The sequence below is a fragment of the Fonsecaea nubica genome (genome assembly GCF_001646965.1).
Source record: "Fonsecaea nubica strain CBS 269.64 chromosome Unknown Scaff73, whole genome shotgun sequence".
In the NCBI taxonomy this organism is placed as follows: domain Eukaryota; kingdom Fungi; phylum Ascomycota; class Eurotiomycetes; order Chaetothyriales; family Herpotrichiellaceae; genus Fonsecaea; species Fonsecaea nubica.
The window spans coordinates 102836-118672 of record NW_019173746.1 but is presented as its reverse complement, the minus strand read 5'-3'; the positions used below and the strand labels follow the sequence as shown (position 1 = coordinate 118672).

Below are 15837 nucleotides of genomic sequence, written 5' to 3'. Positions count from 1 at the left end.
CAAGGCATAATCAAACCAACCTATTCAAGTCCAAGAAGGACAGACAAGGAGGAGACAAAGCAGTAAACAGAAGCTCAAAAGAAGAAAAAAAAGGGAGGCTAGCTAGCTAGTGCATTTGGAGCCGGTAGGGACGTTCCAAGTCTACCCAGCTGAGATACAGTACCTATGTAGATGCGTCTGTTCTCTGGTAGCTCGTAGATATATCTACCTCCTCCACCGCTGGATGCTGACTGCTGAGGGTGGATCCCGGTCATATTTTCCTCTTCGTGGAGAATACAAAGTCTATATGGTATCATATCAGATTTGGACAAATGAACCCTCCCAACGCTCGTTTTATATGAGGCCGATCGAACTGGGTTGCTTCTCAACCGAGGCTCTCAGTGGCGACGGCCATTTCCCCGGTCTGCGTCCCTTGCGTCCGACTCAGAGTGGGATATTGGGCCTGCTCGCGTTGAAATTGCAGCTCGCGCTGTTCTTCGGCCTTCTTCGCAGCCTTCCGTTTCTTCTCCGCTTCCTCCCTCTCGCGCGTCTTGATGGACGAGTAGTTCAGGGCTGAAATGATCATGACTGGTGTCATCGTTAGCGTTGGAACACACAACTCCAAGGACATGGATTGGGGGCCGAAACAACTTACAAGCACAGAACCCTATCGCCAACGCCGCGCGACGGGTCAACACCCACCGCAATCCCTCCACCTCGCTCCTGGCTTCACTATTCAGCAGCACTGTGATTTCATAGTTGAGTTCCGAAATTTTGCTATCAATCTTGCGCTTGTCTTCCTGCAGGCCCAGTTTGCGGTCGTTGAACAATCCCTTGAGTTCCTCCTTGAGCGTCATCAGGTCTTGCGTCACCTTTTGATTCAAAATGTCATACTCGTGCTGCAGCTGTGCTCGTTGGCTGCGCTGCTTCAGCGTCTCGGAATGTCGTGTGCTTTGCAGGGTGGTTTTCAGCTCGGAGCATGCGGCGCGGAACAGGTAGGACTCGTTCTCAATGTCAGACTTGGAGACAAGGCCTTCCTTGGCGACATCGAGATTTAGCGAGAGCATGAGCCGGATGGCTTTCATCAGCGTTATCGCCTGGTCAAGGGTATACGCGTCCTTAGCCGCCAATTGTTGGACGAGCGAGTAGGTGTCGAAGTGATGCTCGTACGGAGATGGTTCGAGGTGTGGGTGCTTGGGTGCGTCCTTGCCTTTGACTTCTGACGGAGAGGGCACCGCGAGAATCAGGTCGAGCTCTTTGTTGTCCAAAGGTTTGTCATCTTCCACATTGATTTTCTGGCTTTTCTTGGTCATGGATGCCTCGTCAATATAGTCTGCGTTTGAAGCTTGAGGCTCATCCTGCCCGACTTCTTCTGCTGTGGGCGCATCTTTCGTGGCACCCGGTTGAGATTGTTCTTTGCTCTCTTTCGACTCGTCCTTTGCCTTTTCCTTGTCTCTGGCTTCTTGCTGAGGATTCGCTGGTTCCGAGGGTCTTGAAGGAGGCGGCAGGTTCTGGGAAGCAGCTGGTCCGTATCTCTGCGGAAAAGCGTCCTGCGGGCGCGGCGCAGAGGTATGGAGTTTAGCCTTGCGGCGTGGTTTGGCCGCAGCTGACGGGCGGGCACGAATTGAATGGTACGTGGTAGGCTCGCACGCACGCACAGCGCGCAGGAAATTCGGGTATAGAAATGGCAGGCGTGGAGTCGCCATGTCTTCGTGAGCGGAACAGATCCCCGCGTGCAAGGCTCCTCGTCGCTGCTCAGTTATTGTGAAACTGGGTTTTCTATGCTATGCTCCGCAAGTAGAAAATGTGTTGTCATCGGCTATTGTTGGCCTGCATCGGAGTTTCTGCTGACGGAGAAAGGTAATACCGAGTCCGGCCTTCCCCTCCCTCCCAACGACGGCTTCCATGAAGATATAGCTCGAACTTGTGTAGCAATCCCAAATATCCCATCCTATGAGATTTGCAGAGTCATTGACGCTTCATATAAAGGCTTAGACGTCGTGGATGCCCTCATCCCCAAATATCGAGGTATAATCCATGGATTTTCGTCCCAGAGATTTCAGTTTGTCAAACTGTAAGGGAGTTTTAGCAGATTGACACGATCCGAACAGCAGAGCCTCACCACACTGATATCTAGTGCTTCCAGAACTCGCAAAAAAAGATGTCTATGGCGAAGAAAGTCATCATCGCAAACTGAGCCAAGCGCTGATATCAGCTCGAATATGGAACGTTGAAGACAGTCGCCAAGACAAGACAGAGAATACAAGAACCACTCCCCAGACCGCCGCGTTTGCATTCTATGTGGGATATCATCACACATCTACAGTGCCGGTGGTACCCGACTCGTTCGGTCACATGCCTACAGTCTTTGATGCAACGCATCTCCATTGGTCATATCCGCTGAAGCGGGCTTTCGAGTGGAAGACATACGCCAGCAACAATGCAAATAGCCAGCCAAGGATTCCAAGAGAGAATTGTTTTCCGTGAACATATTCCAAGGCAGAGAGCAAAGACGTGGTATGAGACTGCAAATATACCAATGAGATTGAGATGAACGACTCGGGCAACATACAAGGACGTCTAACCTATCAGAGCAGCTGAGACTGGATCGAGTTATTGAACACGGTCATGTCCTACCAGCACTGAGGATCAGACCTGCATCTCGCTACGCTTGTCGCCGGGGCGTTACTCATCAGACTACGAGCCTCCCGAAGCGATGGGGAGGGGACTTTCGAAAGCCTCCAAAACTCAGATTAAAGCCTGCATGCGCAACATCAGGTTTGGGGTTCCCAAAGTTGGAGAAGCCAATAAGGCGTCTTCTGGACAGTGGGTGTACTGCAAGATCGAGACACTATTCGCGATCTGATGATGGTCGTCGGAGCAAGAAATCCGGTCCTCGATCTGCAGAGAGCCATCATGCAGCTCGAAAGCCAGATTGGCAGGGACTAGACCAGATCTCACCCTTGCAAGACGCACAGCCTTGCGGCAGCCTTACAGCAATACTCGGATAACCCCATGAAGCCCGATGCATCGGTTGGTTGACGAAAGGAGAATATCCAAAGGCCATCAACGTACACCTTGAAGACAGAAGACACCTCCCAGCATTTGCGAGACCGAAGGGTGATGAACAGTCTCTGGTTAGAGAATCACTGGTCCTGCACATTGTCGACATACGGTCTGGCGGGGAACAGCAGGAATATACGGGTAAGTGGACGGTAAGTCAGATGTGCCACTACGATAGCAGTTGTGCCGCTAGAGCCTTGTGGGGGATATCTCGGTCGTGAATTGAATTGGGGCCAGCAGAAATCGTGATCTGTATCCACAGATCTAGAGTGCATGCGGCCAGGGGCTGGACGCTTGCCCACTAGGGATTCCCATGTGGCGGCAGGCTGGCTTCAGCTGTCTGTTCAAGTTGCTGTCGTCGGAAAATGCGGACTTCATCGGCCGTTTTAGGAGAAAATGGGCGATTCGTCGACGGCAGATCGTTTAGGCGAACACGATCCGATAAAGGGACGGTTGGCCGGGTGTGTTTTGGGCAGGGAATTCCCCAAGCTCCCCACATGTTCCCATTTGCAGGCCGAGCTTCCGCCTTTTGATACCAAAATAGTACATTTGTTTACATGAATGGGATTGTGACCACAGCATCGGGACACTAACTGTTCAACCTTTCCGAACCACGGAAGAAATATTCTCTAGACTGAACCGCCATGATGTGCAGCGGAAAAGGCATGGAGTCCGAGTAAATCCCGCTCGTGCATGGTGTAGGAAGGCCATCCGATGCAGGGGGACGCGTGTGTTTGGAGGGTCAGCATCGAGGTCTCGACGTTCTAAGCGCTCTCTTGTCATCCTTTTGTCGCAGCACACATGACCCTCGCCATGAAACCCTGCAAGTCACTGAGACGTCAAAGCCGTTGAAAACGAGGTTTGATCGACATGGGAACGGAGGTTCATGGACAACGCAAAGGCTCGGCGGGGAGGAGGAAGGCATTCAAGTGCCGTGCGTCAGGCGGCAAGCGAGCCGGTCGACCTGGCATGAGAGCCTTGGAGCTCAGACTCTGGAGGAGCAAGCATTGGATGGATGTCGGAAGATGAGTGGTGGGGCAAGCTAGAGGACCATGACAGTGACTGGCAGTGACTGGCAGAGCTCCGCAACAAGGACGAAGAAAAGAGGGGGAATGAAGGATGATGTGTGGAAAGATTCGTTGCCCTAAGAGCACAAGGACACAGCAAAGAGGGAAAAATCTTCGTGTGTGGTCATTGGAAATGGGACGATGGTCACAAGGTTATAAATGCGCTGAGCGGTCGTCCGAAGACGAATGGAATTTTTGATTCTTTTGATATTTCACTGCAGTACTACAGTTTCTCAATTGACCATCGGCCTCGTCTATTGAACAAGTTGGATTGAGCCTTTTGCAGGTACGTACTCCAGCCTACCAGGCACTGGTGGCCGCTCGCGGTGACTTCCTTCCTGCATTATTATTATTCCTATCACTATGCCACTCTCAGTGTTTTTGTTTTCGGGCATCTTTCCCCGGGGCGCAGCTTGCTTACCGCCGCAATGGCCGCGGGGGTTTCGGCCAACCTCCTATGCTGCTGAGCAGCCTGGGAGGAGGAGCAGCTCACGCCCATGACCTCCAGCTTACGGCGTTAATTCTCCTTGTTGCTACCTGCGACCACTGCAAGCTGCAAACTGCCCCTCCCCGCCAGTCCATTCTCCCTGCGCTTTCTCCTCATGCATTGGGTTCCACCCTCCCACCTGATGATCCACTCATTCCCCCTCCTCCCCCTTCCACATTCACCCATCAATACCGGCCTAATCTCTGTCACCGAGTACATCGTACTCTGTGGCAACTGCCCCCGATGCATACCACACACTCCCCCGAATACTTCGTCATATTCTTTCAGCCCCCTTGCCCCCCTCTAACTGCCTTCCTCCTACTTAGTCTCCCCACCCAGTGTCCCGGCCAAGCTAACTGGTACTGTGTTACTAGTGGAACAATTAAGGTACTGCTCCCCAGGCTCAAAGCTCTGCCGGCAGACGCATCCTGCCACACCTGCTCATGACATTATTGACCAAGCTACAGGCCCAGGTCTTACTACAAAACCACTTTACCGCCTGTTTATCTTTTCAAAAACTTTTCTACTTGCTCACCACCTCGACTCTCCTCTCATCTCACTTGTCCTTTTCACAATGGTATTTGCTCGTGCTGCTGCGCGTTCTTTGTCGCGCCCCGCCTCATCCCTCTTTGCTTCTTCCCCGCATCTTGCACGCCGTGCAGCCATTCCCTCTATTGCCAAACGTACACTGACAGCCTCTGCTTCACGTCAGGGCAAAGTCCTTCTCGTCCTCTATGATGTATGTCTCTCTGGTCTCTCACTCTACCAGTGCCCCCAAATATCCAAAGGTTCAGTTGCTAACACTCTTTGTAGGGCGGCGAGCACGCTAAACAACAACCCGGCCTCCTCGGAACCACAGAGAACGAGCTAGGGATCCGAAAATGGCTTGAGGATCAAGGACACACTCTGGTCACCACCTCGGACAAGGAGGGCGAGAACTCCAAATTTGACCAGGAGCTCGTCGATGCCGAAGTCATCATTACCACTCCGTACGATGCACCAAACCGTGTTGGGGTTGACTTGAACTGGAGTCACTAACATTTGCTTCTAGTTTCCACCCTGGTTACCTGACGGCCGAGCGTCTTGCCAAAGCAAAGAAGCTGAAGATTGCCGTCACCGCTGGTATCGGTTCTGACCATGTCGACCTGAACGCCGCTAACGCCACCAATGGCGGTATCACCGTTGCTGAGGTCACTGGCAGCAATGTCGTCTCAGTTGCCGAGCACGTTGTCATGACCATCCTTACCCTTGTCCGCAACTTCGTTCCTGCCCACGAGCAGATCGAGAGCGGAGACTGGAACGTCGCAGCTGTGGCTAAGAACGAATACGATCTCGAGGGCAAGGTTGTTGGTACCGTTGCCGTTGGACGTATCGGAGAGCGTGTGCTCCGTCGTCTCAAGCCCTTCGACTGCAAAGAGCTGTTGTACTTTGACTACCAACCCCTCAGCCCTGAAAAGGAAAAGGAGATTGGCTGCAGACGTGTCGAAGACCTCGAAGAGATGTTGGCCCAGTGCGACATTGTCACCATCAACTGCCCTCTCCACGAGAAGACCCGTGGTCTGTTCAACAAGGACCTGATCTCCAAGATGAAGAAGGGTAAGCTGTGCCCTGACCTTGCTTCACTAACGTCAGGCTAACGTTCATTTCTGCAGGTGCATGGCTCGTCAACACCGCCCGTGGTGCCATCGTCGTCAAAGAAGATGTCGCCGAAGCCCTCAAGACCGGCCAGCTCAACGGGTATGGTGGTGATGTGTGGTTCCCTCAACCCGCACCCAAGGATCATCCCCTCCGATATGCCAAGAACCCATGGGGTGGTGGCAATGCCATGGTCCCTCACATGTCGGGTACCTCGATCGATGCTCAAAAACGGTATGCAGCTGGTACCAAGGCTATCCTGGAGAGCTACTTCTCCGGCCGCCACGACTACAAGCCTGAGGATTTGATCTGCTACCAGGGTGACTATGCCACCAAGTCTTATGGCCAAAGGAACAAGAAATAAACGATATACTGTCAAAGCAAGCGCTCTTATTTGCGTGCATGACCACGAAAACAATGATGTGTATCGGCCAGGGTCGAGGGGGTGATGAGCGTGTGGAGGGTCATTTTTTCTTTCTCCCAGTTCGATCTAGCAGGCTATCAAAAGCAACAGCATATCATGAGTGGCAGTGATATCCCATCTTCCCCGATACTAGGTCAGGCGGAATATATATCTACCCGGGAGGGATAATCTATCACAAAGCATTGGACTGGCTGAGATTGAGCAATCTCGTAACAGCCAAGAAAAAACATGAATTGGCGAGACGAGTCGCCGGGGCTGGGAATTCCAAGATGCCTTTTCTCACATGTGAAATTTTCCATTTCTCCGTAACCCCAAGTGACCATGGAGCTTGGGAAAAGTCTCATGATGAGGCACGAAGTGACCGACTTGCAGCCCCAAGTGGGTGCGGGGAAAGCTTCAAGCTTAAGCTCCCCACTTAGGCATGGTGGCATGTTTTGTCCTGGGCACCCTGACAGTCCTGGCTTGTCGGCTTTTCGCTCTTGAAAAGCCGCCTAATCCATCTCTACATAATGTCGGTGATACATCGGAAGGGCCGGCCTGGTGAAAGGTACAAGCGCTTATCTAAGTTTTCCCATGTTAATAAGAACTTATCCGGCGTTTTAGAGATGGCTAAACGATTAAGCGGATGAAGGAGTTGAGGTGCTACAAGATCCGATGCGGTGAGGGGTCTAGCGTCTGAATTTCCCTAATAGGGTAAGCGTCATATGGGGTGCAGGTGGGCCAGATAAGCAGGTGGAAGTTATCGATAAGAGAGGGTCATTATCAGCGCGTGATGGCCCTTCCGCCATACCTTCCCAGTATGAATCGAATTGGACTGACCCCGCGCTCGACGCGCCGAGACGCGCACCATCGCGTCAGTCAACAACAACCTCAATTATGGACAGAACAAGTTTGATCGCTGTCCGTAAGAAATGATTCTTAAGAGTGTATAGAGACCATTGTCCTGTTTGCTGCCAATGCACCACTCGGCGGAACGCACGGATGAACTATTTTCGGTAATCTATCCAATTCAGAGGGTTGTGAGCAACAACTCCAGCCCCAATGTATCTCACGGTGGGTCAGGTGCTTCAAGAAATGAGTTCATGCGATAGCTACAAGAGTCGCAAAATTCAGTCGAGACTCCCAAGTGTATCCAGGTGTGTTCAGTACAATCAGCATCAGCTCTTTTTCGGGTTGTCAGTGCACGGCCGTTGGGAAAGGTGGAACACAAGGACTCGAGGTCCGCCTTGTCGCAGAGAAAGTTGATGAAATTCTCAGCAAGTGACAAATTTCCCATGCAGAGATTTTTCGCAGAGGAAATGCCTCAGGAAAGATCAGATCAGTCGGTCTCGTGCATGCACAAGTGGCAGCAAACAATTTTCAGGCGCCCCGACCCCGTCTGCAAAAATTTGCAGGCAAACTCAGGTTTGTCGGTGATCTTACTAATTTCTAAAAGATGCTTAATGGTACAGTTTGGTTCCAGTTCTCAGAAATGCGTGCTGAATTCTGTCTGGGTTGCGGTGATATTTGATGTGGTTGAGGAGGCTGGGGGTTGTCAATGTGGTGGGTATTTAACTTTGGCAGGTCAACGGACGCCCCGTTTCAGCCTCGTCTACCAACATTTACGAGGGCGACTTCCCCACTCCCATTGAAGAACCCTTCAATTCTCTCAATATGATTTTTTCACCTTGAAGACCCTGGGTTGATCTGACAATGCAAGCATGGACTTGATATCCCCAGCAGTCCCCCTCGAGGAAAAATTTTCCTTTCCTCGCGACAGTACACGTACTCGTGAGTGCCCCTACCAGTCAACACTGTTGGTTTTCCCACTGACAATGAGCATCAGGAGCACAGCGACACCAGCACCAGCAGCAGCAGCGACAGCAACAGCGACCGCGACAGCAGCAACAACCACCTCGTGAGTACAAAGTCCTCCCTATCACCAAGTTGACCATTGCTAACAAGATCCTCCACAGTCACATTCACCTCTCTCTCTCTCTCTCTTTCCTCCGCCCGCTTGACAAGCACCATGGGCGTCTCTTTCTCCATCTTGGCCAGCGAGACCTGCTGGGAGCTCAAGAGGTTCTTCCTCTTGTTGCGTCTCCGCAGGCGCCTCCGCAAGATCTTCTGCCGTCCACCCAAGCATGGGAGCACGTCATCTTTTGACTGCTCCTTCTCAGAGGTTCCTGTTGAACTCTGGGAAGGTGACGACGGCCCTCTCTCCCCCTTCCCCCCTCCTCTCTCCTCTCCCTCCTCAACCCTCCCAAGGGTTGTTCCTCGTCCACGACGTGGACACTTGTCCGACCGATGGACAGCCTACTAGAGGGCACCGCGGCCAAATGCGCACGACGCCGACGTCTGATAACAGCGGTTAGCCCCCAGACTGCCTTGCAGAACGGACCTCTATCTACCGTCAGGTCACAGACGGTTGCAAACCAGTAATGACAGTGAGAAGGCTTCGGCTGATGTCCCGGTTACTGAGTTACACAGATGACATCTGGATGCGTGCGTACTGGCTTCGGCTGGGTAGATGCCGCAACAGTTGGATGTGGGCCTTGAGTCAGGAGACCGAAAGCGCTTCCAAGCGTTATTAGACTCTCTGTCCATCGAGCTGCACAAAGATATGTCCCAGGTCTGCCAGTCTGTATTTTATTCAGCGACAAGAGCACCAGTGGCAGCAGCGTCAACCTTCATGCCAACCACATGGCAGTGCGACTCGATCTGAGCTTGCCATACACGTTCTTTACACCAGGGTTTACGGCTCCCTCCAAAGCCATGACGCTCTTTACAACACACTCATTTACATTTCTGTTGGTCACTCGCTTCAAACCATTGTCGCTCAGAGCACAGTCACTCGTTCAATTCAATCCTGTTCACATAAGTCAAAGACGCCTCTCATATACCTCATCATCGACGCTGTCTTGTGTACAGAGGACTGCAATATCACTGCCATTTATCTCGCCACCTTTGCTGCTGCTGCTGGAAACCTGTCGCTCGTTCAATACCTTTTCTTCCCTCAAAACAACTCAACCTCAATCTTCCAAACTCCTCAATTCTTCAAACAACCCATCCTATGAACACCTCAATGCTGCTCCAAACACCTCAACCTTCAAAGAACCTCAATCCTTCAAGGGACCTCAACCATTCAAACAATCTATCCTACAAAACCTCAATCTATCATTGAAATACTTCAACCATTTACATTCATCCTCCAAATACCTCAACCTAATTTCAAATCCTCAATCTCAAACCACCCTTAAACAGCTTCATTCATTCTTATCAACCTCAATCAACTCAACACCTCAATCAACTCAACACCTCAATCAACTCAACACCTCAATCAACTCAACACCTCAATCAACTCAACACCTCAATCAACTCAACATCTTAATCAACTTCCCAACACCATACTCTACCTCCAAACATTCCAACCTCCAAGGTGCACACCTCTACCATCAACCCCTTCAAATATAAAGAACACCAACTGCCACTATTTATGTCATTGTTTACCTCCACCTGTCCTTCGCTCAATTCCCCTCATTCGGAAAACAAACCACAGCATGCCATCTACCTCAGTCCTGAAGTTCACAGTGCCAGAGGAAAACACCACCTATCGCACATCATCTTCCTCCAACTTGTCACTCCTTCAGTCCCTGTTCCAGTCTCAGCCATTTCTCAACGCAACATTACCACGTACATCTCTCTATGGTCTAAACACACCATTTGCCATCATCTACAGATCACCTACATCTCCTGTCTGATCAATGTCAATCGTTCACCAAGCATTCATCGCTCATCCACGTCAACTGAGCTTTCATCACCGTCAATACCATGCATTGGCACCACCTCTCATCCAGCAATGACAATACCATGTTGTTATCATGTCTCTCAACCATCTACACTACCATGTCATAACCGCCATGTTATTTCTGTCACCACGTCGCCACGTCAGTCAAAGAAAAAAAAGACAAAAAACAAAAACAAAAACAAAAACAAAAACAAAAACAAAAAAACAAAACTAAAAATCTAAACACACTCTCTATTTCAGACATGGAAGGCACAAAAAGAAAGAAGTTCAAGGTTCAAGGCATTTAGATAAAATGGTTCAAATCATAGGACTGTCAAGGAAGCAAGGAAGCAAGGATAGAGCCCGAGTCATATCACAGGAAAAGACTTCATTGCTCTTGGGTGGCTTGGAGCTTGAGATCAGAATGGGTCTGTCTATTGGCATTCATGTACATAGTCATGTGCATCGTCATGTATCATCTAGCATTTATGTATTTTACTGTTCAGCACTGCTCAAGTGCCACCACGTTCCTCGTCCCGTGTACACCTCATATTGCGCCTTCATACCATACATTCTTTTCGTTCTCCTCTCGTCTCCAGCTTATGACTATTCGACTTACTCGCTCCCTTGTCCGCTCCCCTCAGTTCCCTTCTGCTCTCCCACAGTTCAGAGCATTTGCTAGTTGGCATCGCCTGATCGTCGCCAGCCTTATGAGTGTCACGTGCACGGCGTCCGCTATATGCCAAGACGTACCATCGACCCTAATTGGGTTTAGTGCCTCACAATAACTGCCTACACATCGCCTGCGCCTTCCTCGCAGGTCAGGGTACCTGGGTACTTACTCTCTTCTTTGATAGTCCTTCGTCCTACAATTCATACCATATTCTGCCATTGCAAAGAGGATTCGATCCTGTCGCGGTGCTTTGCTTTGAGACTATAGGATCCGAGCCGCTCAAGGCACCATGCCACATCACATGGCGCCCCGTTGGGCGTCTGACGCTGCTCGCGGCTGTGAGGCAGCGAGTGACGAGATTCCCACGTGTCGATGCAAATTTCCTTTTATGTGGCCTTGCACACTCAAATCGACGCCTAAATTAGGCTCCAGCCTTGAAAGGTTTTTGTTCATGACTTTCTCCAGTTTGTTTCTCCCCGCTATCTACCAGTCAGTCCTTTTCCAGTACAGGTCGTTCCCTTTACCATGATGGAAAACGATGCATGTCCCACGTGCCGTGACCTGCAATATCACCTCTTCTGTCTGCCGTACAACTTATACGAAGATTTCGACTCCGACGAGATCCTCCCGTCCAGCCTGAGAGCACTGCGCGTACGTGAAGTCGAGTTCGGTAATTTAGTCGACTCTGCCAAGAACGAGTGCAAGTATTGTTCTCTGCTTGAACAAGGTATTACTAAGTTTTGGAAGGATATTCTTGACTGTGGGCCGCCGGCGGATTTGGGTGACAAGGAGCAAGACACATGCACGATTTATATTGAGATGAGGCCCGGAAGGCCTTTGACAGTGGTGCGTGACTTTAGACCTTTGCGTTGGTCTGACCTTAAGGGTGATGATCATACTCGCCTTGAGTTCTATACACCTTATGGTATGTGTCCCAAGCCTAAAAGAATCTTACTTGCAACGACAGACGTGGTCGCAGTGACCATGCTCCTCTTCTGGAAAGAGCGTGGGTGTTTCAAGAACGCCTCCTTGCTTCGAGATACCTTCATTTCGGTGGATCAGAATTGATCTGGGAGTGCAATGCATGCCTGTCGTGCTAGTGTACTCAAGCGATGACTCTCCACCGTTTGTCTAAAAAAGGAAACAGGAACTTTCACCCTACGAATCCCGGCTTTAACCCCAAGCTGACCTCCGTCTTCAACGGTACAGCTCCTCAATCGGACCATTTGGATCTATGGCTCCGCATGGTACCAGTCTATTCCTCGCTCTTGCTAACGACTGTTGATGACCGACCACATGCGCTTGCCGGCTTGGTGTCAAGATTTCGTCAAGTGCTAAAGTGTGACTATTTAGCTGGCTTGTGGGTTTCAGACTTTCCTCGAGCATTGCTCTGGGAGGTCAAACCTCAGCAATTTCTAGAAAAGGGTGCAAAAAATTACGACGATCTGAGCGAGGACCTGGACGAGGACCCGAGCGAGTGCTCAAGTGAAGCTCAAAGTAACGTTCAAAATGAGCCGTTAAAGGAGACTTCCGAAAACGGGCGGCTGTCACACAGTCGAATACCGACATGGTCCTGGATACCGCAATATAGGAAAAACGATCACTCGTGTCTTGTCAGCTACGAGAAGGTTTTCTGGAAGGGGGTATTCCGTATTGACGAATGCTTCCAACTCCACCGCCATCACCCGTCACACAATTCCACTAATCCCTCCGATATCTCTGTTGACGATGTGAAATCCAGACACATAGAGGTATCAGGTGCAGTGCGAGATGGCCTCCTGGCACTTTCCTCTCTTTCACCCGACGAGATGGCTTTCCGTGCTGAGGTGGGAAATGACCCATCTGGACATTGTAGATTGACGTGGCTTGTCCCTGACTGCATCACAGCTGATGGCTTGCACAACAATGACACCGTTTTATGCCTATTGGTTGGTTTGACCCAGGACGGTTACTCAAGAGACTGCGAGGAGAGTAGCATCGTTCTGAGACGCCAACATGGCACGAAACTATATGAGAATCTGGAGGTTGGACTTCTTTTCTCTAGATCCTCGCTTGTTCGATGAAACCGCCGAAATAAAACGGGATCACAATCATCTAGAAGTGTCCAAGGGGTTTCTAGGGCAACATGACAGGCCATTTCCCCTTCATTCTTCCACACCGAGAGAAAGAGAGAGAGAGAAAGAGAGAGAGAGAAAGAGAGAGAGAGAAAGAGAGAGAGAGAAAGAGAGAGAGAGAAAGAGAGAGAGAGAAAGAGAGAGAGAGAAAGAGCAAATCGAAAGTGTGTGTGTGCATGTACATGAAAATAGGAAGCGCGGACTCGTATATACAAGAAAGAAGATGCTCTGAAGAAGGAGGGACATCAACCGTCGTCAAATGACTCCAGAGTTTTCAAAACTTCATGACCACCATCTCCATGCGCTCGTTCTGCCCAATCAGCCACCGCTCGTCGCCGGCGATGCGGCCCATAAAGGAGACTTCCCGTGTCAAGTCGTCGTCGAGGGTGGCCCAGCCGAGCGCAGCCTCCCCGAGGGCCGCAAAGTCTTTGTTAGTGGCGGCGTCGACCTTGATACGCACGACTAGCCTGTTGTCCGCACTCTGGCCCGAGAAGCACGTCTCGACCAGGCTCAGTCTGACGCCGGCGTCGGTGTCGACCACGTCCATGATGGGCAGGAACCACCGCTCGCTTTCTTCCACGTCGGCCGTCTCCATGCTACAATGGCCGCGGTAAGGAGGCAGATTGCCGTCCCAATCTCTAAAGAGTCTGGGGCCCTCGCCGAGGAAGGGGAACGTGGTCGTCTTGGCACACCACAGTCGCTCCGCCGGGTCAAAGTAGCCCTGGCCGGCCACGCCCACGTTCTCGCGCACCGTGAGGGACAGGGTTTCCGAGTCCAGGTGGAGAGACATCAGGGCGACGCTGGCGCGCTGACGGATGCCAAATAGATCCATCTGTCTGAAAGAAAACCTCGACACGATATACGGGCCGGCTTTCCCGGTGGGGAGGAATTTGCCAGACGGATCCGTCGAAGGTCTGTACGGCGAGGGACTAGAAATGTCCCAGACCGAGAGCGACTCAATGGGCAGCTCCTCGTCCCCTGTGTACATGCTCCGATTGGGCTGCCAGAAATACACGGCATAATGGGAGGCAGTGTGGGTCGAGAAGAAGCGGTCGTGATAATTGGGCGGCAACCCGAGAAAATGCATCTTCCATTCTGAACGCCAGGTCACCTCCCAGGACTTGTCACGTCCGGAAGTACGCCGGACGTCGAAACAATTTGCAAAATGCCGGTTGACTTGCTCCATGGCATTGAGGTTGTGGAAAGGGTCCTTCTCGGCCCATTCCACGATCAAGGTATGCTCTTTCAGGCGCAGATTTCGGATGATCTTACCTCGAACGTCAAAGGGGATGGGATACTTGTGGCCAGTCTCAACATCCAACAAAGCCAGGATCTGCGGGAAGTAGCCATCTTCATTGCACTCGGCTGGCGCAAAGACCAAAAGACCGTCATCGTAAGACCACAGGGTCGGTCTAAAGAGGTAAGGCTTAGTGCCAACACGACTCAGGTGACTGGCCGCTGTCTCATAGTAGAGCCGACCTCCTGGCTGGCTTTCGTGGTAATCCCACTGGCCCACGGGGAACCAGTCGCCTAATTGTTCAACCGGAGCCATGGGATATCTGTCGACCACTCTCGCTGTGCCTTGGGCGAGGTGGTGGTACCGCGTGGCAACTGTGGCGAGGACGGCCTTCCAGTCCCGCGAGCCTTGTGATTGGCAGGGAGAATGCAGATGCAGGGTCCCGGGTGGAAGAGACCGGACCTCTCTGGCGCGCGGATACGATTGCAGCACGAACCTGATGTATTCGTCTCTGGAGAATACGGCGCACCATGACTTGGAGACACGCTGGCAGCACACGACGTCCCACGCGGAAAGGTCTGTCAAGACCAAGAGAAAGACATCCTCGGGTAAGTCGGGCAGCGATATTGACGTTGGTGTTGTCAACGGAGGTGGAGGAGAGGAAGAGAGGGGAGCGAGCTCATCGGAGGTTGAGTCCGGCGGCGGAATTTCTGGTTTGTGGGCTGGAATCGTTGAGACGTACATGGTCGTATGTTGTGAGTATGGCATGATGAGCACAGCGCAGGCGCAGCAGCTGAGCAACGCATCGAGAAGCCCAAGGAGCTGGTCATTGCCGATTGGAAAATGAAAGAGAAGGGGAGGAGAAGCTGTGTCGGTCAAATCTCAGTCAGCTCATGCTGCACTCGATGAGGTGTGTATGTGTTCAATAACGAGTCGGAAATCAATTCCCTGCACACCTCCTCTTCCTCCTCCTCCTACTCATAGGATTCTCTCTCCATTCGAGCTGCCGTGGCGGTGCGGAGTGAAGGTACCAGGAGGTGGAGGGCAAGAGGGATATCACTGACTAATCGGGTCACGTGCCTCCGATAACGCTTATCTGCTTATCGTGAAGATGGTCATAGGCCGCTGCTTTCCGATGCCAACCAGTGCCCCTCGGTGGCATCAGCAAGTTAGACAAGCACTAGTACCACTAGCACCCAGGGCTAGACCACTAATCACCATACAAAGTGTCTACTAGGCAAGCGTTAAGTTGTCTAGTGGGGCACGTGAGGGTGACTTCTCCGACGGCCATCGTCGCCGCGGGGAAAATTGTATGCGAAGTTTTCCTAGTCCGATGGAAAAGCATTCCCCGGATGGCCAGTCACTTCCCAGTCATTGAATTCGGTGTCTATT

General features: G+C 51.5%; 3 protein-coding genes across 3 annotated transcripts; 1 reads left to right on the top strand and 2 right to left on the bottom strand.

Moving 5' to 3' along the window:
- Window positions 1-364: 364 nt before the first annotated feature.
- On the bottom strand, window positions 365-1685 carry AYO20_08792 (hypothetical protein; the record flags this gene model as incomplete). The annotated part of the gene is made up of 2 exons (XM_022647068.1): window positions 365-567; window positions 635-1685. The coding sequence occupies 2 exons, from the start codon at window positions 1683-1685 to the stop codon at window positions 365-367; spliced, it is 1254 nt and encodes a 417-aa protein (XP_022496988.1).
- A 3485-nt stretch (window positions 1686-5170) lies between these two features.
- AYO20_08791 (formate dehydrogenase) lies at window positions 5171-6595 on the top strand (the record flags this gene model as incomplete). Its single annotated transcript, XM_022647067.1, has 4 exons — window positions 5171-5335; window positions 5410-5585; window positions 5648-6192; window positions 6249-6595. The coding sequence occupies 4 exons, from the start codon at window positions 5171-5173 to the stop codon at window positions 6593-6595; spliced, it is 1233 nt and encodes a 410-aa protein (XP_022496987.1).
- Window positions 6596-13482: 6887 nt separating this feature from the next.
- On the bottom strand, window positions 13483-15213 carry AYO20_08790 (hypothetical protein; the record flags this gene model as incomplete). Its single annotated transcript, XM_022647066.1, has 1 exon — window positions 13483-15213. The coding sequence occupies one exon, from the start codon at window positions 15211-15213 to the stop codon at window positions 13483-13485; it is 1731 nt and encodes a 576-aa protein (XP_022496986.1).
- Window positions 15214-15837: the final 624 nt, after the last annotated feature.